The sequence below is a fragment of the Sinohyriopsis cumingii genome, chromosome 19 (genome assembly GCF_028554795.1).
Source record: "Sinohyriopsis cumingii isolate HCF-2022 chromosome 19, ASM2855479v2, whole genome shotgun sequence".
Classification (NCBI taxonomy): Eukaryota; Metazoa; Mollusca; class Bivalvia; order Unionida; family Unionidae; genus Sinohyriopsis; species Sinohyriopsis cumingii.
The window spans coordinates 20,098,129-20,121,724 of NC_142979.1; the positions used below are offsets into that span (position 1 = coordinate 20,098,129).

The window sequence follows — 23,596 nt, forward strand, 5'->3', positions numbered from 1 at the left end:
TATAGACGTGCACAACTGTTTTTGATTAAAATTATCTCAAGTAAGTTTGGTTGTCTGGGCAATAATACTCATGTGAACTTGTTAACAAATTAGAACGTAAGAATAATGTATTCAGTTTACAGTGGAATATGCAGCTCTGAGCTTTACACACCATGGAATACAAATGCGAATGCTATGTACATATTGGTCAAGATATGCGCAGGGATGTTTCGGGGGCGGGGTGATGACAATATGGCCATAGAGACTTGCAATCCCACGATAAGATTTAGGGGATGGATGGCCATAGTAGACAGTCACGACCTGGGCAAGAGAGAACACCGCAATGGTGAAAGGTCGGTTGAGATTTCAAGTGTGAGCCTTGACTTCACCGCATCAAAAAGCCTTACTATTGAAATGCCTGCCCGGCAATGATAGTTTTATACGGATTCCGACTCCTTCGAGGACCAAACCCTGACAACATGGCTCCTTTGAGGGATGGTGATCTGAATTGCATCGTAAAGTCATTAGAGGATATGGTCTTACTGAGGCCCCCCCCCCCTTTTAAAGAATTACGAAGTGGGGAAAGTCGAGTGCACGAGATGGGTGTAACAATGAACGACCTGGCGGATGGGGAAAGCCGAATGCACGAGATGGGTGTAACAATGAACGACCTGGCGGGTAGGGAAAGTCGAGTGCACGAGATGGGTGTAACAATGAACGGCCTGGCGGGTGGGGAAAGTCGAGTGCACGAGATGGGTGTAACAATGAACGGCCGGGCGGGTAGGGAAAGTCGAGTGCACGAGATGGGTGTAACAATGAACGACCTGGCGGGTAGGGAAAGTCGAGTGCACGAGATGGGTGTAACAATGAACGACCTGGCGGGTAGGGAAAGTCGAGTGCACGAGATGGGTGTAACAATGAACGGCCTGGCGGGTGGGGAAAGTCGAGTGCACGAGATGGGTGTAACAATGAACGACCTGGCGGGTGGGGAAAGTCGAGTGCACGAGATGGGTGTAACAATGAACGGCCTGGCGGGTGGGGAAAGTCGAGTGCACGAGATGGGTGTAACAATGAATGACCTGGCGGATCTCAAGCACAGATTCATCCTGAACGATATAGCCGACATATACAACAGGGGCAAGTAGTCGTGTCGGATATCGAGCGATATAGCTTATATTTCACACACACACACACACACACACACACACACACACACACACACACTCACACACACACACACCATTTACTTTGCAGCCGTGCTGTCTTCCATCATATATGAATAAGTCTTAAGTTTTTGGATAAATCAAAAAGATCAATTGTAAACGAGTTCGAAGTAGAAGAAAGGGATAAATATAATTAAAAATGTCGATTTAAGGTAACTATATACCATGTATGTAATGTAGCAAGCATCATGTCTTTACTGAGAGGTAAAAATGTTAAACCTGCTAAATTAAAATAGTTAACCATCTATAAAGAAACATTATATAAAGAAACGGAGAACAACAATTCGTAATGAAAGAAATGAATATAGGCTACTTGCCCATGTGTGTGTGTAAACAACAAACGTAATTAAAATTGTCCGAACTTAATTTGTTGATTGTACCAGTATATTAGTCCAGGAATGTTACTTTAGAAAAATTAAAGACGTCAGTATAATGAAATAAATTTACAATACAATGTAATGCAAAGGTTGAGTTTTGCACATACTGCATTCGTTTTCTTTTGTCCATTAGGATCGAAAAACAGTTATATCTAATGCATTATTAACAGTCTGACTCTTGAGGTACAGTCTTCAGTCTGTCCACAAGCCTTTTCGCTCTGTTGGTTACTTGCTTGTACCACCTGCTTCTCTCCATTTCATGTGCCGCTTTTTTCCAATCCCTACTGTTGATGGCATTTCGAAATTTGACAACACTATTCAGGCCCGCATGACCCAGGTTAAACCCCATGTTCAAGATGATCAACTGAACCTCGTCTGGTAGATTTTGGAAATCTTTGAAGAGGCTGCAACAGCTATGGACGGTCTTCTTCATGTCAGATTGGTAGGCTTCCTCGATCCGTTTACGACCTACCTTGGTTCCTACCGGCGTATAAAATTCAGGCTCTTGTTTGGTTATTTTGTGGCCTATTCCGAAGTGAGGAACTCCATTCCGAGTCAGATAGATCTCTTTTACGTATCCCTCATCAACTATGATATCTATTCGTAACTTCTGCCAGAAATCTTTAGCTGTAATTCAAAAAAGACGGTAGAAATATAATTTTCAAAATGTCACGGTTGGTTTGTTTCGCTGAGGTTAAAAGTTGAATTTAAATTTAAATTTCTTGCTTTATGTCTTTTTACTGATGATTCAGAGTTCGAACTGAGTATGAACGAGTTGGCTTTAAAGGATTTTTTAAATATTAATACATCCTTTATATTCTTTTTAAATTTTGTTTACATTGTTTTTATGATGCTAAATGTTACTCAGTGAGGCTTTAACTTAATTGTGAAATTCTGGTGGTGTCTTTATCGCTATTCTACGATTTTACTGAATCGGTGTCTTTTAACTTGAAATACAGAGAAATAGCGAAGTATGCGATGTCGGATGCAGATTTCGTTTCCAGTTCTGCGTTGTTCTAAACGTGCTCTAGACTAGGCAATTTATGTCATGTGTCAGATTTCGTTAACAATCGCCGATAACCGACATCAGAAGCCCAATGCAAGTGTCTGATGGAGGCTTTCAACACACAGGGTGAACGTGTCGTCAAGATTGTGGCTTAAAAAATACGACACTCCGTTGAGGAGTGTTGGCCTAAAAAAACACAAAAAGAACAGACTCACCAACACATATATTGTGATATGACGAGTTTGAACTATTCGTCATTAATAATACTATTTTTTATTATGGCGTGTCAGATGGGCTACGTAATACCAGCTCACTTTGTGTAAGGCAGGGTTTCTTCACCGGTCTTTTAGTTGTACATCTACTCGTTGAAAATGGCGTGGTATCCGTTTTCTTCGTGAGACTTGCAGGAGTTTGGAAGTTAGCTGGTTTCTTAAACCTCTTGGCCAGATTTAAAGTACTTTGCATTGCTTGAAATGATGTGATAGAAGATGATGTTTCCAAACTACTTGAGGTTATCACGCTTGTGTCCGAAAGGCCATCCATTGACGTGGAGGAAAAACCTGGACTGGTAAACTCTGTTGTGGTTAAGCCTGCGGTGGATGATGTCCCATTTACTTGTGGCCAATACAAATGTGAGACGAGCATGTAAATTGTAGACAGGACTCCAGAGCTTATACTGTGTTGACCTGTCATTGTTTTCATTGTCGTCGCAGCAGTTTATTAGTTTATTTGAAATCTATGCCTGAAAACAAATTATGAATAAAATAACTTTTTATCTCCGAAAAGGGCAAGATAATAAGGTTTTAATGTGACTATTTTTCTCTCTCTCTCTCATATATATATATATATATATATATATATATATATATATATATATATATATATATATATATATATACATAATTGAAAAAATAATGTTTCTGCAGAGAACAATATTCTTTGAACATAAGAGCAAGATTGGAAGGTAAAAGTGCTTAACCCGTTATAATACACATTATCCCGTTATAATACACATTAACCCGTTATAATACACATGCCTAAATGTTTGTGATAAAGGAAAAATTATACAGTTATAGTAAACACATGCAATGTCGACTCGCATCAATGCATATTTGCAAATATGCAGCTGATTTTTACGCAATCGTAAAAACACACTTTCTTTGCATGAAAAGGTAAGAAACTTGTGCAGCAAACATTGGCACACGGGACACTCCCTACCTCGTGTGGATTGTTTCATAAAGTATAACTCGAAATCCATTTAAGTACGAAAATAACATTTCATTACGAAGAGTAGAATGGGTTAATAATAAATAGCTCGTTGTAAAATGATTCTTGTGCACATTTGATTAGATGGATGATTAGATAGATACATAGATAAATAGATAGATAAATGGATGGATGGACACGGACGGACGGATAGATAGAACGCACGTTTCAACAATCATAGAGCTTAAAGTCGCATTAAATCGGACTGAATTATAGTGCTTCGATGTTTCAACCACCAATCTCCAAGATACAATTTAACCATGAGAGAGAGAGAGAGAGAGAGAGAGAGAGAGAGAGAGAGAGCAAATGATGCATTGTCTGTTAATCATAAAGTATTTATTAACAGTACCTATGGCAGCGAAATAAAATTAATTTTGGTATTCCTAACTGCAGAAACAGCAATGAAATCAGTTATACAATATTTACTTTTCGTGAGAATTCCACGAGCCTACCTTCTTATGAGTGCACATACACAGAAGTCATTACGGTCGGGCTTCTTGGTACAATGTCTGAAGCACGCGTGCTGAAAATGACATTATTAGTGTTATGACTCTATGGTAATATATTAAGTATCAGACAGAAGAAAAACGTGCATGTTTTGTAAAACTCAACAAATAACTTAACTATCAAAATTATAAAATGAAAATTTAAGAGGAACTTGCAGTATTATAAACAGAATCCAAAGTAGGCCAATAAAACATCCAAACATGTTCAAAACTAATCCAATTAAACTTACTCACAGTCAATAGAGAATCGAATGTTCCGACTGAAGTTGATATCCAAGAATGTATTTGTCTGCCAGCAGTTCTGATGTTTCACAATTTCATTTTTCCAGAATTCATTTGAATAAATTCACTATAGCCCGAGAATAGTATTGTATTCTACTGGGCACATTGCAATTCCAATGAATAATGCCCAACAAATGTGTCCACTTAAGGTATTTCCCATTCGATCGGCTCAGCATTAAGATGTTAGTCTTAGGACTGGCCGGCCTCGTGTCAGGATAATGTGACTGGGTGGGACATCATGCTACATGTCGGCGGCATGATGCCCCAGTGCTGGACATCACTATAAACTGCCACACTGCAGACATCGTAGCGATATGACTGAAAATTTTTTAAAGCTACGCTAAAAATCCTAAACACACACACACACACACACACACACACACACACACACACACACACAAGAATCTAAATAAGTATTTATCACAAATACAGAACATTGTCACTAAATCATGACTATTATGTATGTATGTAACATTTTTTTTATCGAAAGTGTCAAACCTTTCCATATACGGCACACTATATAATCTACAGATGGATATATAAAAGTATACATGTTATACATGTCACAGTGACCGTCGCTATACTTACTTTAACATTCAAGACACGTGACAATCGTGACATTCAACAGAACTGAACCAAATACATTCTTTTGCTAATGCTCGTATATATTACCTCATCAGTTTGCGATTTAATTTTTCTTAATTTGAAACACACTCTTTGCGGGAAGTGACTTCTCACACACAAGCGGAAACGCATGCAACAACTAAAATAGTTCTCATACTTACAAGAAAATTCAATATATAGTCCATACACGGATACATATAAGGATTTGAAAAACATAAGTAGCTAATGGCAAATATTTGTCATTAACATTAGACGGGTATTAATAACGAAGAACTGATGATACCCGAAGAAAACAACTTTGGCAGATAAATATTTAGAGAACTACATGCAGTGAAAGAAGAGTTGAACCGATATAAAAAGTAACTAAGCAAATAAGTCAGTTTAATGCACATACTTTACGACAGTCTTGGAATTCTCTTCGTAATAATCAGGACAGACCACAACTGAACATTCCACTGGGAAAGTTGGATAGCCATCGATTACATGTATACGTGTAATATGACTGTTAAAAATTAATGGACAGGGTTGACTGGAAGATCAATAGTTACCATTAGCCCACTTATATTACATGAAACTGTAGCGTTTACCACGTGCATTACGCGCAAGGTCACATGTATATGAAAAAGGTAAACGTCGTTGCATCTTGCATTGTCGTCATGCAACAAGATAATTACAATGCCATAGCTCAATACTATCTCAATACTATATCAATGCGTGACGTATCGCGCGTAAATGCAATATCGAATTGCCCATTTTAGCTCAAATAAATACATTTTCCACAAAGCAGATTGTCCCTGAACATTTAAATGACAGTTTCGTAAGTTAATAGTTTATAATATTTCACTTGTTACCTGATATATGTGACATTTGGCTGTGCCACACCCACCCACCATGCTATACATTTCGTATTATGAATATCTCTTAATTAATATGTCGAAATTTCCAGATGCTTCCAAATTTGCAAATGTGGTCTCGTTATAAAAAGAATTGTCAGAAAGATGTTTCAAACGGCCGCCATATGTCACTTGTATTTCGTACAAGGCGTGTGTGTGCGTGCGTCTGTGTGTGTGGTTCTGATTTGGATTTTTAACGTAGTGGTTCTGATTTGGATTTTTAACGTAGCTTTAAAAAATGTTCAGTCATATCGCTACGATGTCTGCAGTGTGGCAGTTTGTAGTGATGTCTAGCACTGGGGTATCATGCCACAGACACGTAGCATCATGTCCCACCCAGTCACATTATCCTGACACAAGGCATACCATTCCTAACACTAATCTCTTAATGCTGGGTGCCAAGCAAGGCAAGTGCTAGTAATATTGGTATGACTCGGCCAGGGTTCAGACCCGCGACGTCTGAGGCGGACGCTCTAACCACTTGGACCACCGGAGCGGTCTCCAAGGCGTTTTAAGTGGGTCTAAATCTTTGCATAATGGTATTATTCGGATCATTTGCTTCCAGCCGGTGACTGTCTTAATAAAAAAGATATTTATATTGTACGACTTGTTTAGTTCTAGACTGGGGAAAGGAATTTAGAACGGTTTTCTTTGATACAAATACAGCGTTTGTTTGTGCTTGGCATTCCGGGTTACTTTTTAAGTTTAGAACAATCGGAATACAAGGTTGTTTACTATTGTCGTTAGAACATTAGTTATCATTAAAAAAAGCGAAGAGTTGTCCTGAATTCCCAATTATCAAACTACTACAAGAGTCCCTCGAGGATCAACCCTTGGACCATTTTATTTAGTGTATAAGCATTTAGGTATGATGCCATCTGTTGATACCGCATGATACGCCAATGCCAAGCATTTACATAAAAATGGTTGTGAGAAAGTTAATAATTAAATAACCTAGCAGCAGGGGGGGCGAATCGGACATTTTGTCCAATCGTTATTTTGCTTAATTATTACTTTCTGCACTCAGCGGATCCGGTGTCGTCAGCGCCTGGTAAAAAAAAAACGACGTCGTCGTCGGGGGATCGTCCAAACGTCATTTGGTTTAATTAACACCTTCTGCGCGCCGATCCCCAGCGTCGTCAGCGTCCGGTAAGCACATCGACGACCGCGTCGATGTCATCGCCCCCCCTGCTGCTATGATCTTACAAACAGAGTGATCACTAACTCCTCCTCTTGCAGATCAATTAGGTTATTTGACTGATCGGTAAGTCTGAAATTAATTCTCGTTAAAAACCGATCATGGCATCGCATATAGACCGGATTAATCGGACTCTCAATGATCAAAAATCCCGGAGGGGCTGTTGGTGAAAACGAATAAAGGATATACCCCTGTTGAGCTTGATTTGATTGCTTGGTATCCACCTGATAACTCCCTTCGATAACATCACACACTAGATTGATCGCTATCACTGATGCGATATTTACGTTGTATGGAGCAATATGCCTACCACCATCTCCGTTATCGTGTCTGAGGATAGTTGATGGGGGGGTGTCCGCGGGTGGATTCTCAGGCCATCCTAGTATGGTTCTTATTGAACTGTTATAAATATCAACCATATACCCCGGTGTGCTTATTTCAATCGTCGACGATAACGTCGGTTCATGAACCGTAATAGCGATTTTTGATTCCTTTCCTGTGATCGATTTTATCCTGCGTTGAAATTCTTTATTGATTTGCTCTATTTGGTATGACCCAGTTGGTATTGTAACCTCCTCCCAGTTTGGGGTCCCATCGGGTTTATTTGTCCGTGCAAAAACCAGCGAGTTATTAGGTTGTTGTCCGTTAAATGCGTCCGCTCGGATATTAGGCCAACTGTGATATACTCGCAATTTTGCCAGCGCTATTTCCTTTACTGGAACCGGTGATGGGAAGTTCACACTGAATTCGGGTTTCGTTGATGTTATCGATATCATACTTGTTTGTACCGGAGTGGTGTTCTCCGCGATCCGCTGAAGTAATTGAGACCCTTCGGGGTTCAGCGACATTATTATTATTCGTTGTTTTTAGTGTCTAATTTTAACAACCAGGTGGTTTCGGCTTCCAGTTGAAAATCCTCGATTTTTGACATCGCGGAGCTATATAACTGGACCATCGTGGAGAATTCAACATCGGATACGAACAAATTATCAATCGATAACGAGATCAACCCGGATAATTTCGAGTATGCGTCGGATACTATTTGATGTTTTACTGTATACTCGTTGAGTTTTTTCTGAAAACACGATGATATCTTCCTAGTGATTGCGTTGGCAACTCCAGCAACTGTTGTCATTGCGGAGACAGCGATTGGAACAGCGATCGGGGTTATCGTGGTCACCGTGGATAAAATAACACCGGCGCCAGCTACTATACCCGACACCGAGTACACGACCGCGTCGATGGCGGTTATTTTACGACGGTATTTTTTTATTTTTACACGGTATTGTTCGGAAAGCGTTTTCAAGTTCGCGGAAAATTCTTTTGCGGTATCGAATCGATATTGATGTGACGTCGGTGATACCTCTGATTCAACTTCCTTGGTGGTCATTTTTATTTTAAAAGAGCTAGTGTTTTTAATTACTTAGATTCGCTGCAAATTCCACATACCATGTAATGTTTGCCCGGGCTAGATTTCTATCAACGGCATAAATTGTAAACTGTTCAGTTGCGTTCTTGTCTATAATTGTTGATATTGTATTGTTAAACCCGGATGAACTCGACGATAATATATTAAACTGCATCATTGAAACCAGTGTCAATCGATAAATGCCCTTAACAGTTGCGGTGATATTTACTGTATTCTGTGTAGGAGTCCAATCGAATGATCCATGCCGAATTGTGTATACTGTGTTGATGATGTTCTCATGAGGGATTTTTATTTTTTCGAATTGCTCTGCTACTCTCGGTAGTCCGTCTTTAATCGCTTCAACATCAGTTTTAATCGTTCCTATTTCCTGTATATGCGTGTCCACATCTTTTTTGTTCGCTGCAACATTAGTTTTGATTGTTTCTATTTCCCGTGTATTCTCGGTTATACTTTTTTTGTTCGCTGCAACATCAAGTTTGATTGTTTCTATTTCATATGTATGCACGTCTATGCCTTTTTTGTTCGCTGCAACATCAGTTTTAATTAATCCTATTCCCCGCCAATACGCGTCTACATTTTTTTTGTTCGCTTCAATATCAGTTTTGATTGTTCCTATTTCCTGTGTATGCGTGTCCATATTATTTATGATCGTTGTAACATCAGTTTTGATTGTTTCTATTTTCCGTCCATGCGAGTCTACATTATTTATGATCGTTGCAACATTAGCGCCGATTATTTCTATTTCCCGTTCATGCGAGTCTACATTATTTATGATCGTTGCAACATTAGCGCCGATTATTTCTATTTCCCGTTCATGCGCGTCTACACTCCTTTTGTTCGTTGCAACATCAGTTTTGATTGTTTCTATTTCCTGTCCATACGCAGTGATATCATTTATAGTTATTGTGATTTCATCCGGTTTGGCATTTTTTTTACCAAGGAATTTATCAAAGTTGTCATCGATCCTGTTAACATTTTTTCGTAACGAGGTAAATTGGCCCGACAGCGTCGTAAACTCCAAAATAGTATTTTTTATTGTTGCAAGATTCGGTTCGGTTACCGTCGGGGTTCCAAAAAAACTAGCGGTAGTGAGTTGTATATCGGTGACAGATTTTTTCACCTCGGTGGCAGATTTTTTCACATGCGCGTCAAGTTCGATCACGGATTCATTCAACCTTATAGTACCGTCTCGGATTAATTCTATTATTCTCTCTATCTCCACTATATGTTTACCTGGTCTGAGTCGTCCGTCGCTGGTATACAGCGCGATAGCGTTCTCGGCGGCATCACGCTGTCGTATTAAAACGTCATTCAGTGACACATTACCGGATTTCAATTTACCCTGGCGGTCTTGAAATACAACTATTTCGCCCGGGTCAACACTTGTTAGATTCAACATATCAGCGATTTCATCCTCAATTAGTTTTTTTATGTCGGCGGCGGCCGTTTCCGTGGATTCTTTCAGCGCCGAAACCGGTCGCCCCCAGATATCAATCATTATTATTGTAAATGTTATTCTCTAAAATCCGTTGAGCTTCTACAACCCCACTAGTGTATTCGTTTACAACCACATGAGGTGGTTTCCGCGATGATGAAATCGCCGCGAGTACGTTCAATACCTCACGGCCACATATCGGTGGGTCACTTAATCGCTGTGTTGGCAGCGTGGAATAAAAAACCCGGGCTGAACACGCCCGGGCTGAACACGCCCGGGCATACCGCATGAACTCTTTCGGCGGGGCTAACCCGTATGAATCAAAATAGACGATTGCACGCGGATCAATCGCGTACGCAACCCAATGAGTTCCCGCTCCGGAGGACCCATCGAGGTTAATTATGCCTGTTTCAGTATTCCTTGGGGCCGCCGGTAATTGATCCCTCATAAAAACACCTCTGAAGTTTTTTATCGCTAGCGCGTTTGCGGCGCCTATTAAATCAAAATTAGACATGGGAGTCATTGACTCCCGAGTCAATAAACGGTTCCTGGTAGTCTTAGACCCTTTCCCGAGTACCATGAATACGGGGTTCCCGGTAGTCTTAGACCCTTTCCGGCCACGGGTCGTTTTTTTTTGTAGCCTTTCCCGGTTGCCTTCTTCAATGCCATCCCCGCCGCGGTACCAACGGCTCCTAACGCCGCCGCCTTAGCCACTGCTGGTGCGGCCGCGGCAATCAACGCTGGAATCGCAGCTAACAGTGGAAATATCCCACCGGTCCTTTCCATGTTTTTAATTGCTGCGGCTGAAAAATCTATTTGAACACCCTTTTTATTCTTCATCGCATCATTGAAATGTTTTATTTGACGCGCCGTCAACGATATCTTATGATTACCACCTGCCATCTGTGACGGCTTCAGCGTTATTGTGGTTCCGCATTGTTTAGCCGACTTTGATCGTAATTTCTTGACTTGACCATCAGTCAACTCTACACTGACGACACTATACGACATTTATTGTAAACGCGTTTTGTGCTTTCAATTACATGTTTTCCACTGGCGCATCAACGATTCTCATTCGTCCACCAACGCCTTCTAGCAGCATTGATTTATCGCTGAGAATGACAGCAACCGCTCTATAATTAACACCACCCGGGGCTATACGAGCTCGGAAGTGTATATCAACGACGGATTGTCTCGTTAAATCAAGATGTTCCAGCGAAAAATAATAAATCGGATACAGGTTTTTAAAATCAAGTTGTGATATTTGCAAACCAGTGTCGACGTTTTGATCACGACCCATATACGACAGCAATCGATGATACACACGTGCGATATGGTTGTCGCCGTAATTAAGCTGTATATCCTCGGATGGTTCCTGTTGTCCGTTTATTCTCAGCGAAACATCCCTGACTCCTAATTGATCAAATATCATATGGCTGCGTTCTTGACTACCCAATCGTTCCCTATTCTGCAGCGCTATGAATATATGACGCGGGGCTGAAACACCCTGTTTTGACGCCAGGTGCCATGTAAACGTATCGGCGACGTTATCCTCTTTAGCATCAGTTGTTACCGCTAGCCAACTCAACAACGATTTCCCTCCCTGTTCCATAAATGCTAACAATCGTGCTTCCGTGGTAACTGATGGAGTCAGCACCGGCATCCACAATGCTATTTTAGTTAAAACGACTTTACCGGCAGCGACGCCAGCAGCACGCCATATTGCATTGTTATCATCGCCCCTTCGCGTCAGCGCGATTGTATGCTTAGCCCCATAGATAACTTTTCTGACATTTCTGCAAAATCCGAATATGTGATGGAGTGGAATCGCGCATGAAAACTGCCGGCGTGGTCTTTGCAACATCCCTACTCGTGTTGCGAATCCTAGATTGTAATTATCGTTAAGACTCTTTATAATATTGAAATCGGCGCCCGGTTTTGCTCTGCGGTCTGGATTGGCTGCTTCAGCCTGATCACCTGCGGTATTTTCTTTTATCAGCACATTAATGTACTGAATATGATCAGCGTTATTAGTGGTATCCTTCGCAAACATCATAGATGGGCCCGCCGATCTTGTATAATCATCCGAGTATCTCGCTAACCCAATTATCGTTGTTGCAACATCAACCTCGCGTTCTATTGATTCAATTTCTCGCCCGTCAATAAGATATCTGGCGCTCTCAAATAACGCCATGATACCGTTGTTGACGAAGCCAACTCGAACACGATGGTCATCTGCGTATGGTGCATTATCGGCGGCATTTGTCACGAGTTCTCCCTCGATTTCGATAAACGCTTCACACGGCAAAAAATATTTACTGGTATCTTGGACTTGAAGTTCAATTCGCGATCGTAGGTCGGGTTGCGCTGCATAATAAGAATAAAATTGATAATCACGGACAGAATCATCCCTGCGCACTGGGGCGTCCATATCAAACGCGGGATCAGCGGTTCGCGCAAACATTCTATTATTTATCATGTTGATGTTTTCAATTGAAATCCATCAACGTCGTTTTCGTCGTAAATTCTTTGAATTTAAACCACTCCCCGCTATCGCGTTCATGAGCGCGTTGGTTGCCGCATCGGCGGATGGCGAAGTCGCCAACGACTGAGTCGTCGCCAACGACTCTAGTTTTTCTTCCACGGCGTTATTTATTACTTTACTGACATTTGCAGGCATCACTGTCGTTGATGGCATTACCGGTGGTTTCTGTTTTCTTTTTGAAAATCTCTTGGATTTCACCAACGACATTAGTTTGTCCCGCGCGGCTGAAAGCGCCTTTCCGGCAACATCTCCAATAGCGCTGATTCCTTTATCACGAATAACATCAATAGCCTTCATTCCTAATTGTTTGGCTAACGGCGCTACTTTTGGAGCCATTCTTGTAAATAACCCCGCAATGGTGCTACCGAGACCATCTCCATAGTACGCGCGGTAAACAGGCAATCGCGAGTTTACCACGTAGACGAGTACTGGTTTATCATGGTTGTAGTGTATGATCATCCTTATTAAAAACACCAGTTTTCCAATTAATCATCCACGAGCTCGTCTATGAGCGTTCGATATGCATTAATGTCCATAATACCGCCTGCAAATAACCGCTTGCAAATATCAGCGGCCTCATTGATTATTTCCGGAGAGTTATTTCCGGCTCGTTTTCCTCCGATTAGTACTTCCAGCCGTGATATATCACTGAGAACACTATTAGGACAGGTAACGCCGTAGGATTCTTTACCAACAGAGTATCCTTTTCCTTTTTTTGGTGTTATACTCTTAACTTCCTTGTGGAATGCGTCGTAATCGGATTTACTACGATGTGGTAATGCATCTTTATGTTTACTCGCTAAATACACTATTCTTGCCCAGTCCTTTAACGACTTTATATTTTTCTCGTAACCGCTATTGATATGCTTCTTATCTCGTATGCTCTTAGCAAAATTGTTGGCAGCAAAACTAATTAATTCTTCCCTGTTGCTGAAGCCTCTAATTTCATCTATTGTGCTCTTCTTGAGTACAATACGGGGTATATTCCCCTCTTTTTCTTCCGGTATTTCTTCTTCTGGTGTTTCTTCGGGTATTTCTTCTTCTGGTTCTTTCGCAGTAGCACCTAATTCTTCCTCGTCGGCCATTGTAACATAAGGTTCTTGTGGTTCGGTTATAGCGAGTGGCGGTGGCCTCCGTGTTGTAGCAGCCGCTATTTTTGCAGGGAGTGTTTCTAAAGACCTTTTTGTTTGTTTTGTCTCTGCCGCTATCTTTTCAAGCGCACCAAGAACGGGTACAGTTACCGCCGTAACATCCTTAGTCGCTTTAGTTACCGGGGCAAATAACTGTTCACTTCCAACAGCAAAATCAGTTTGCATTTGTTGTCGCGTTTGAAGTTTCTCTCTCACTCTGTCTCGTAACGGTATAAACTTTTTAAGCGCTGCTAGCCGCTCTCTGGCTAGCCGAGTAGTAAGTGATTCACCTACCATTATTGTAAATTGATCCGCAATTTTCTAATTTTCCGCCGAGTGTACCATCGGGGGCTCCACGGAGTTTTCGTCTATAATCCTTCTAATGTTTTTGATCTTACTAGAAATCTCCCGGCGTCGTTCATAAACACGTCCGAGTTTTTTTCGTATTATTTCAACGGCAGTGAATAGTCCAATGAATGCATTTGCGTCATTGTGGTACAAGTTTTCATTGATCGTATGTTGTAATCGTTTTATAAAAAAGTACTCGCGGGCCAGGGTAAAACGTCCCCGTTTTGATTGCTCGTTAATAATTTCATAATCGGATAATATTTTTTCACTGTCGAGACCATCAGATAATTCAATTCCTTGATTTTTTAATTTTGAAATCTCGGCTAATATATTATTGATGTCTTCGATATTCATTATTCTTATAAAACATCTTGTTTTTAAATAAAAAGAAAAATGAAACCCCGTGTATCAATTCCGAAGGTGTTTAATAATTCGTTAGACGTGACCTCGTCAGCGCCATAGGCGCCGGTGACTTCATCACTCGCTGATTTCTGTTATATATGAAAATCGAATTCTATGCCCGGTCTTTTTTGAGATCGCTGAATTCTGTATTCCTTCTGCAACAAATCGTATCGAGGCTCCACAAATGTCAAAGTATCTACTGGCTTCATTCATCGACTGAAATATTTTTTCTTCGTGAGTTGTTGTATCAAATGACTTTACGGGTTTTGCTTTGTTTGAGTATTTACCAGTTTGGCCTTTTTTGACATTCTGACTCTGAGAGATGGCTTGCAGGTTTGTAAGAGAATTATCAGTCTTATTATTATTAATATGATCAATCACAAGCCCATTTTCGATTAATCCGTTGAATGCTTCAAATACCATCCTATGAACATAATACTTCTTCTTTCCGGCACCAAATGTCAAATACCCCTGATTATTTACGGTACCAACCGGCTTCTTCAGTCTACGATTTCTAACAATGCCGTCGCGAGACGCCTCGTAATTGACGAGCAGGGGATGCGACTGAAATTCTCGGTCCATTTGTATAATAATACTACTTGTCTAATTTATTATTTGGTTTAATTATGAATCTTTCAACGTAGTCCTGGGGGGTTTTGATGACGAAGTCGGCGGTAGGGTCAATGACGGCGTTTTTAATTCGCTTGTCATAATAGCGTTTTAGTTCCCTGTATCGCTTTCCGCCACAATTAATACACAACTGCGATTTTCCTCTTACACCGACGTGACAAACCAAGCACGGCAGGGGGCCAAGAGAACCATTACGAACGCTTTGTAAATGATACCCGCAGAATTCACCTCTACATGATTTATTGCACGGGGTTGTCGACCCAATCATCAACCATTTGCAGTGATTCATTATACTATATTCTTTCATTTAAATACTTGTTTTAATTATATGGATGAGTTTGAGAGATTAGCAGTAATTAAGCCCTGGAAAAATATTAAGTTCAATCTCGATAGAGTCCTCAAGGACACACCAAAAGCGTTAATAAACGATAAAACCCTGTTGAATAAAATACGCGATTGTATCAATGAATTCAAACGTGATGGTGCATCTCATAGTTGGTCAACATTTCGAATTGATGGTGTTGTTGATGCTACCATGAACGACAACCGCGCAGCAATGATAATATCACAACTTGACGGTAAAAGGTATTTCTTCAGAGTAAAATTCATTGTCCGGGTGGAATCAGGCGATTGGATCATACGTGATAAATTTGAACCAGTTTTCAGCGACAAGAAAACAGTCACTGTCAGCCGCGACTCCAAGCCGGGGTTGTTAACCGGAATTGACAGACCATACTATGAACGAGCGTATCCTGAAACAGCAGTTGTTTATGGAATATACCCGTTAAATAAGAAACCTGATATCGGAAAACTGAAACCGATGAAACAGTCAACGGGGATAAATTGTGTAGCAGAACGAATAATAGAGCATTTTACAAATGCATGTCGAGGAAACAAATTGACTGATTTACGACGTAGCAAAATCAACCAGTGGGAACTAACCGTAAAAGAGCGTGGAGCGACCATCAGCGACATAGCGAGATTAGAAACATCGCTGAGATTTCCAATAACCGTTACAACGATAACCGGTGAAGTATTACACGAATCAAAGTACAAATCAAAGGGAGCCCCAATCAAAATTATCGATCATAACGAACACGCATGGACGCCCGTGATCACAATATTTCCACGGAATAGAACAGTAAAGTATATACCCGAAGAATTCCTGGGAGAACAATTCTCCAGGGACGGTTTTCTCGCGGAGAGGAAACTATTTGATGCTATTGCTTGTTTGTGTAAAAACGACCCTGTATCAGTGTGGTTACTTCGCAGCGCTGAAAACGATGCGGATACCTTTGATCAGTTTGTAAGGCCAAACGGTGAATTATATCGCACTGAAGCATTTCACAACAGGATGAAAAAAACCGCCATAGAATTTGAGGAGCATGATGAACAACTGCTAACAAATTGTTTTACGATTCCATCGGTTGTAGCTCATGTTGCAGCAAGGAAAAATGCGTGGAGACCAACGCGCAGGGAATTTCTACCGGATGTACAATCCAGTTGTTTGGAGTATTTTCACGGTGGATTATGGAACACTGAATACAACCGCGACGCTATGATCTCGGTTGATATGGTTGCCTGTTATCCAGCGAGTTTTCTGGGGTATGGATCCGCCGCTGAGTATTTCAAACGATTTGGACACCCCAGTCATGAAATGACTCGTGTTGCTATTAATGGACCACTGCCTGATTTTGATTTAACCGGATTCGCTCGCGTAGTATCATTTGAGTTCGCGGCAGGACTTCATCGCTGTTGCTATATTTGGATCGGTAGACACATGGCGAAAAAGAAGTGGCTGCCAATAGCGCTGCTACGGTATATGATTGATTGTAAAATGCTAGTTTCGTTGATTGTCAGTGACGCGATTATATCATACCGAGCGCAGACTGAAGTCTGGTTACCAGAACCGGAGCGTCTAGATAGCATAATTGACGAATCCAGAAAACACATCGATGCCGACGAGGAATATATCATCGAATGGTCCAGGAGGATATTTAACCAACGAAACCGCGAGGCAAAAGATCTCGGTAGAAGAATAATTGGTAAGTTCACACAAGGTGGAAGAAACTGCGACTACAAACGATATTGCTCACGGCTGATTATAGATGACGCAGAATATGATTTCGTAATCAAGGACGCAGTGGCAAAAAATAGATACGTGAACTGCAAAACAGCTTTCTTGTCCAATGGAACGAGGTTGGGTACAGTTGTTACCTACAGCGATGGAGACAGCCCAGCATACCCGCATTTGAGGGCGTCTATGCTGGGTTATGCCGCTATCAATTTATTCTCGATGATAAATAGATTCCCCGATACCGCGGTTAGAGTAGCAGTTGATTCGTTTTATATTGACGTAGCGTATAAGGGAAACGTAGCCGAGTTTACTAGTCCGGACGAGAGTTGGGGTACATGGAGAATTAAAAATGAAATACGACGCGATTATTCCCCGTCAGCAGATGTCACCGTTGAGAACAACTACTTACGCGGTGATAAATTGTCAGAATGGTCTAATGCACCATCGTGTTCTGATCCAATTTGTAGACACAAAACAGTTTATTTAAGCGGCTGTGGCGGGTCAGGAAAGACGACTCGGGCAATTGAATTATTTCGTACGCGGGCAAGTATAATCGTGCTTACACCGACCCATAGACTAGCGCGAGAGATAAAACAACGAAATGTTGACGCCGTTACTTATCACAGCTTTTTTCGATACAGCGGCGGTGAGTGGACTCCTGATCGAATGGGTGAAAAATTTATTCCCGATATTATCATCTGGGATGAGATATGTACTGTTTCGTTAGATACTTTACAAATGTTTCTTGAGTGGTTGCTGCGCGCGAATACAGCGGTAATCATGTGTGGCGACCATGGCCAACCACCACCATTTGTCGGCGAGGGTCCACATGATTGGTTGAGCGGGTTCGTAGACTATTATGAAGAAACCGATACTGATTACCGGGCACTTGATGAACAACTGCGCGGGGTTAAAAAATTAATCAGATTACAGCCGGATAGAATTCAATGTGAAATAATCCGCGAGGTGATTCCGGAAACGCCGTTAAATGAATTCTGGGAAACATGGAGACCAAACGATTTGATTGTAGCGAGTAGAAAGATAGTCAGAGACACACTTCAGCGGAAGTTGTTTACGTTGCATAAGGAAAAGTTTCCAACGCGTCCAGTGCCGTTATGTTATAGACCCGCGGACACACGGCGGCAGAACATTGAAGTTGAAATTCCAGCCCCGACAGCGTCGGGGACAAAAAAACAAATTCTCGTGCTGAATGATATCGTGCTCGTTGATATCAGCGTCGTCGAGGACGCGCTACGTGCTGATAAATCCCCGTGGACGCTAGGATACGCAACAACAATACATTCCTCGCAGGGACTAACCATCACGGACACAATTGTTTGGATAGTTGATAATCGCATCGAATGGTCGAATCTAGTCTATCTTGCAGTGTCCCGAGTACGGAGGATAAATCAGCTTCGAAGAATTGTTATTGACGAAGCCAGTGACGAAGCCAGTGACGGAGTCATCGATGCAAGCGTCATTGATAGAAAACTCTCGGGTTACCGCCAACAGGATAAAAAAAAACAGCGGCGTTTTGATATTGATGCCGAATTAATAATTGCGTTACGACAACAACAGAATAATCACTGCGCGAGTTGTAATTGTGTAATGCGCTGGCGTTATTCGGATAAAGACGCTCGCCAATTTACCGTGGACAGAATCGATAACAGTCTCGGTCATGTTAAAAACAATGTGAGGTTGACATGTCTTGAGTGCAATAGACGCAACGGCGCTAGTTAAGACCACGCGGGGGTAATTGAGTATCGTCAGGTATCACTTGTAGTTGCTCGCGTGTAAATCCGCGCTGAGGAGCAGTTGAATCCAGTCTGTAGATCGGTGGTCTACCAGTTGATCGTGTTATCGTTGATATGTTATGTGTGGTAACACTCCAAATAGGATCAGTAGCTCTTTTTTTACCGCCTTCAAGCTCTCCTGGTTCATATAGATATCTAACAGTGACATCGCCAAGAATCGGCTTGGAAACGCTATTTATTTTTGATTTTCCGGGTATATACTCGTATTTAATCGCGTCGCTGGGCTTCATGTTGATTGCTCGGGTAATCTCGTTATTTAACGCTGCAATTACACCTGGCAACCTTTTAACCCATTCACGAGATCGTTTTTCTTGGATGAATTCCTTCGCGTATTGATATCCAAATAACCGTTCAGCGAGAGTCCGATTGAATCGTTCAACAATTGCCTGATCACGATGTAGCGCAGTATGACCTCGTCGTATCGCGACGCTATGATGTTTCAGCGTTGATAAAACAGCGCCGCAAAATTCACTACCGGGATCAACTTGTAATAGATTTGGCCAGCGCAGAGGGCCTCTTCGATAAATTCTTTCAAACGCGGCGGCTACTTCAGTTGCTGACTTTGTTTTTAACGGCTCCGCTTGTTTGTATCGACTCGCAACATCAACTACGGTTAGCGCGTATTTGTAACCGTTGTCATGCGGCAGAAATAATATGTCAGCTTGATGAACTTCATTGGGTACGCTGACATCAAAGCGCGAGAAGTTGATTTGTTTAGGTGGTAGTAGATAGATTTGCCATATAGCCTGTTTGGATAACCAATTAGCCGCAGTGGTCTTTGTTACCTTTGCAGCGCTTGCAAGCTTACCAATTGCGGCCTTCCCCTTCCAGTATCCTCTCGGAGAATAATAGATGGATTCCATGTTGTTATTATAAACGCTATCGTTTTCAATTACCAGCGCGAGAAGCTCCGCTTCCAATCATTAATTTACCTTTCATAGCCGATTTTACCAACCATGAGGCCAATTTTTCTTTGACGGATTTATCAGGAATAGCATTTAATGCGTGAATTAATTTTACATCCGCGATATGACGCTGTTGCAGATCGCTACTTTTGTAAGCAACATCATGAGCATGACACGCCTTATCGATAGCGTTTATTGGATACTCACCGGGTTTGGGCTGATTTTGATCATCGAGTCTGATATCTAATCGTGTTCCGGGGCCACAGTAGTTATATCCTGGGAGGTGTTTTTCTCCTGGATACTTTGCCCACGGTGTTCCGGGGAGTTTTGCCAATTTGGCTGCGATGTCACCTCCTCGCTTTTTTTTAAAACATCCCCGGGTCTAGCAGAAATAAATCTAAATTTCTTTGTACCGCATTGTACACACTTACCAGTAAGCGCCGATCTGTTATTTCTTGTTGTAGCGGTTGTCATATCATTTGTGCCAGTACGCACTCTACACTTCACACAATATAGATCCATAATTTATGTATAGAAATATGAATATAATTGATTTTTCGGCGACTAAAACAAGAGAACCAGTTAAGCATGTTGCAGCGTTACCAAACTCGATCCGGATGATTATCATCGGACCATCTGGATCCGGCAAGACGCAATTGTTACTCAATTTAATAATGAGATGGATGAAGTGGGATAAGTTGTATTTGGTTGCTCCTAGCGTAGATGATCAACGATGCTACGAGGTGTTGAAAGATTTCAACGAGAATGCATCAGCGATCGCTAAAAAAAATGTCATCGAGTTTATTACAGATATCAATGATGCACCGGGTATTGATGATATTGATGGCGACGTTAACAATCTAGTCGTGTACGATGATGTTATGTTAGACAATCAAAAAAACCCAGCTAGGATATTTTCCAGAGGCAGGCATAAAAACACTGACGTGATATATGTCACTCAACGATACACTCAGATTCCAAAAGTAATTAGAGACAACTGTAATATTCTTGCTGTGTTCAACGGCGTTGATACACACACGCTACGAAATATTTGGCAGACATGGTGCGGCGGTGACATGGACTTTAATGTTTTTCGAAACTTTTTTAGTCATGCTCAGTCGACCCCACATGGATTCATAACGATAAATTTACATGATCCTCGGACACGATATCGTATCGGACTTGACCAAATATTCGGTTAGTTGTAAATAATTTTCATTGTAAATAACCACTTAGCAGCAGAGGGGGCGATGACATCGACGCGGTCGTCGATGTGCTTACCGGACGCTGACGACGCTGGGGATCGGCGCGCAGAAGGTGTTAATTAAACCAAATGACGTTTGGACGATCCCCCAACGACGTCGTCGTTTTTTTTTTACCAGGCGCTGACGACACCGGATCCGCTGAGTGCAGAAAGTAATAATTAAGCAAAATAACGATTGGACAAAATGTCCGATTCGCCCCCCCTGCTGCTAACCTAAACATAGATTGGATCGTTAAATTTTTTGGTACGACTCGGACGGGGTTCGAACCCTCGTCTTCCCACATCCGAGGCGGACGCTCTAACCATTGAAACCACCGTGGATTGGATCGCTTGTCCATGGAATGAATGTATACAATTGGTATACGTTCATGGTTAGACTATGCTGAATATTTGGAATAATTGCCCTATGCAAGAAAAAGAAACATTAGATAACATGAATCTGGAGGCTATGAAAATAGTAATAAGCGCTACTAAGATTGCAGCTCAGGCACTATTAAATGAGGAGACGTGGTGAGAGTTTGAACCAGAGTTTGCGACGTTATAAGAATAAATTAATACAGTTGTTTAAAATCTACGGTGGTTTTACTCCAAAGTATTTACAAGATGCAATTCAGGCTTTTGTTGTTAAGAATTATACATACACCACTCGATCATCAAATACTATTGAGCACACTTTGTATAAGGGTAAAAAACGATGCCTTCCACATTTCAACTGTGGAACACGTTACCAACTAAAATAATAAGTAGCCTGTACTTGATCTGGATAAACATCGAATTCCATCGTATTATTATGGTGGTGGTTGGGAAGATTCGCGACTGAGAACCAAATGCAGTAACGTAAATAAAATCCTTCCGATCCCCTACCTGATGAATGGTTCGTTTTGAGTTAGTATGTAATTATTTGTGCCAGAACACAGACATAAAAGGCAGCAATAATGAAGCAAAAGTGTCTCCCGTTTTCTGGTACGTGTGCTGCGGCAAAAATACCTTTGCAATTTAGTTGTACATTATACCCACTTGCTTCCACAAAATAAACGTAAGCGTTAACTTACCTTATTGCAAACTGTATTTGATTAATGAAACATTTGATAGTGAATACCAGGCACCAACCATGTATAGACGATAAAGTAATCTACTAAGTTCTTATCATCCAGATGTTGCACGTGCTTGAGCCACTGGGCGAGCAGAAACGCTAATGCATTCAAATCAACGAAGCATTGAAAAGTCGTCCTGCAAAATAGTGTAAAGACTGTCCCAATAGAACATTGTTGACGTAGTACATAAGACAAGCTGATAAAATATTCTTGTGTGCGTGTGTGTGATTAGGATTTTTAACGTATCTTTAACAATTTTTCAGTCACATCGCTACAATGTTTGCAGTGTGGCAGTTTATAGTGATGTCTAGCACTTGGGCATCACGCCGCAAACATGTAGCATGATGTCCCACCCAGTCACATTATCCTGACACCAGGCCGACCAGTCCTAACTCTAACCTCTTAATTCTGAGCGCCTAGCGAGGCAGCCGTTAGTACCATTGTTATAAGTCTTTGGTATGACTCGGCCGGGGTTCGAACCCACGACCTTCCGCTTCCGAGGCGGACGCTCTAACCACTAGGCCACCGGAGCGGTCCAAAAAATATTCTTTCTACGTGCGGGGGATTCATTAATCGATTTGTCCGCATGAAATTAGGGATTCCAGTTCATCATACTACAGACCAGTAATAACCTTGTATGAATGTGTAGAGCCTATCTTGAACACAATTATTGTTACACTGAACGTCTATTCATCGAAATGGTGTCTCCTGTTCTTCTTGACACGAGTTCATCTGTTTGTCAACATGGGTCATGATATGGATTTCCGAATGTGATAGTAGGATACTTGAATATATATAATTTATGAATAAATAGTGATAAACAGCTTTATTAATATTTTTATTATGTATATTGCACATTTTGTTCAATATTTCATCAGAATTCAATTTTTATATCATAAAAAATTATGGTGTGCATAATACTTATAATCAAGTATTTTATACATAATTAATCATAATATATTGAGAATAAATTTTAAAACCTTTCATTTTTTTAAAGAATTAGTAAACTTATTTTTTATGTATTAATTTATACTTTCACTAGTTAAGTTATTCTGTAAAAGTTTCAATAAAAAATAATGAACCGCAAACACTGTATACAAAGTGTACCGACTATGTGATAAACATAAAACGATCATCCTTTCCAAAGCAATACTGTATGAATGTTAACT

The 23,596-nt window shown here is 41.1% G+C and overlaps 1 protein-coding gene across 2 annotated transcripts; it reads right to left on the reverse strand.

Moving 5' to 3' along the window:
• Positions 1-1,310: 1,310 nt before the first annotated feature.
• On the reverse strand, positions 1,311-22,507 carry LOC149775239 (uncharacterized). Of its 2 annotated transcripts, none has more exons than XM_089943811.1 (4): positions 22,386-22,507; positions 4,304-4,374; positions 2,900-3,327; positions 1,311-2,206 (listed from the first exon to the last, which is right to left on the reverse strand). In XM_089943811.1, the coding sequence occupies exons 3-4, from the start codon at positions 3,285-3,287 to the stop codon at positions 1,743-1,745; spliced, it is 852 nt and encodes a 283-aa protein (XP_089799937.1). In that variant the 5' UTR covers positions 3,288-3,327; positions 4,304-4,374; positions 22,386-22,507; the 3' UTR covers positions 1,311-1,742. The 2 variants fall into 2 exon arrangements, with proteins under 2 accessions (XP_089799937.1, XP_089799938.1); XM_089943812.1 differs by lacking the exon at positions 22,386-22,507 and adding an exon at positions 5,228-5,316.
• Positions 22,508-23,596: the final 1,089 nt, after the last annotated feature.

Bases quoted from the DNA above. Each gene is read 5' to 3' on its own strand.
- LOC149775239 (XM_089943811.1), bottom strand. From the start codon at position 3,287: ATGAAAACAATGACAGGTCAACACAGTATAAGCTCTGGAGTCCTGTCT. The intron at 2,207-2,899 runs GTGAGCTGGTAT...TTTGAATTACAG, and splicing joins GAAACCCTGCCTTACACAAA to CTAAAGATTTCTGGCAGAAG.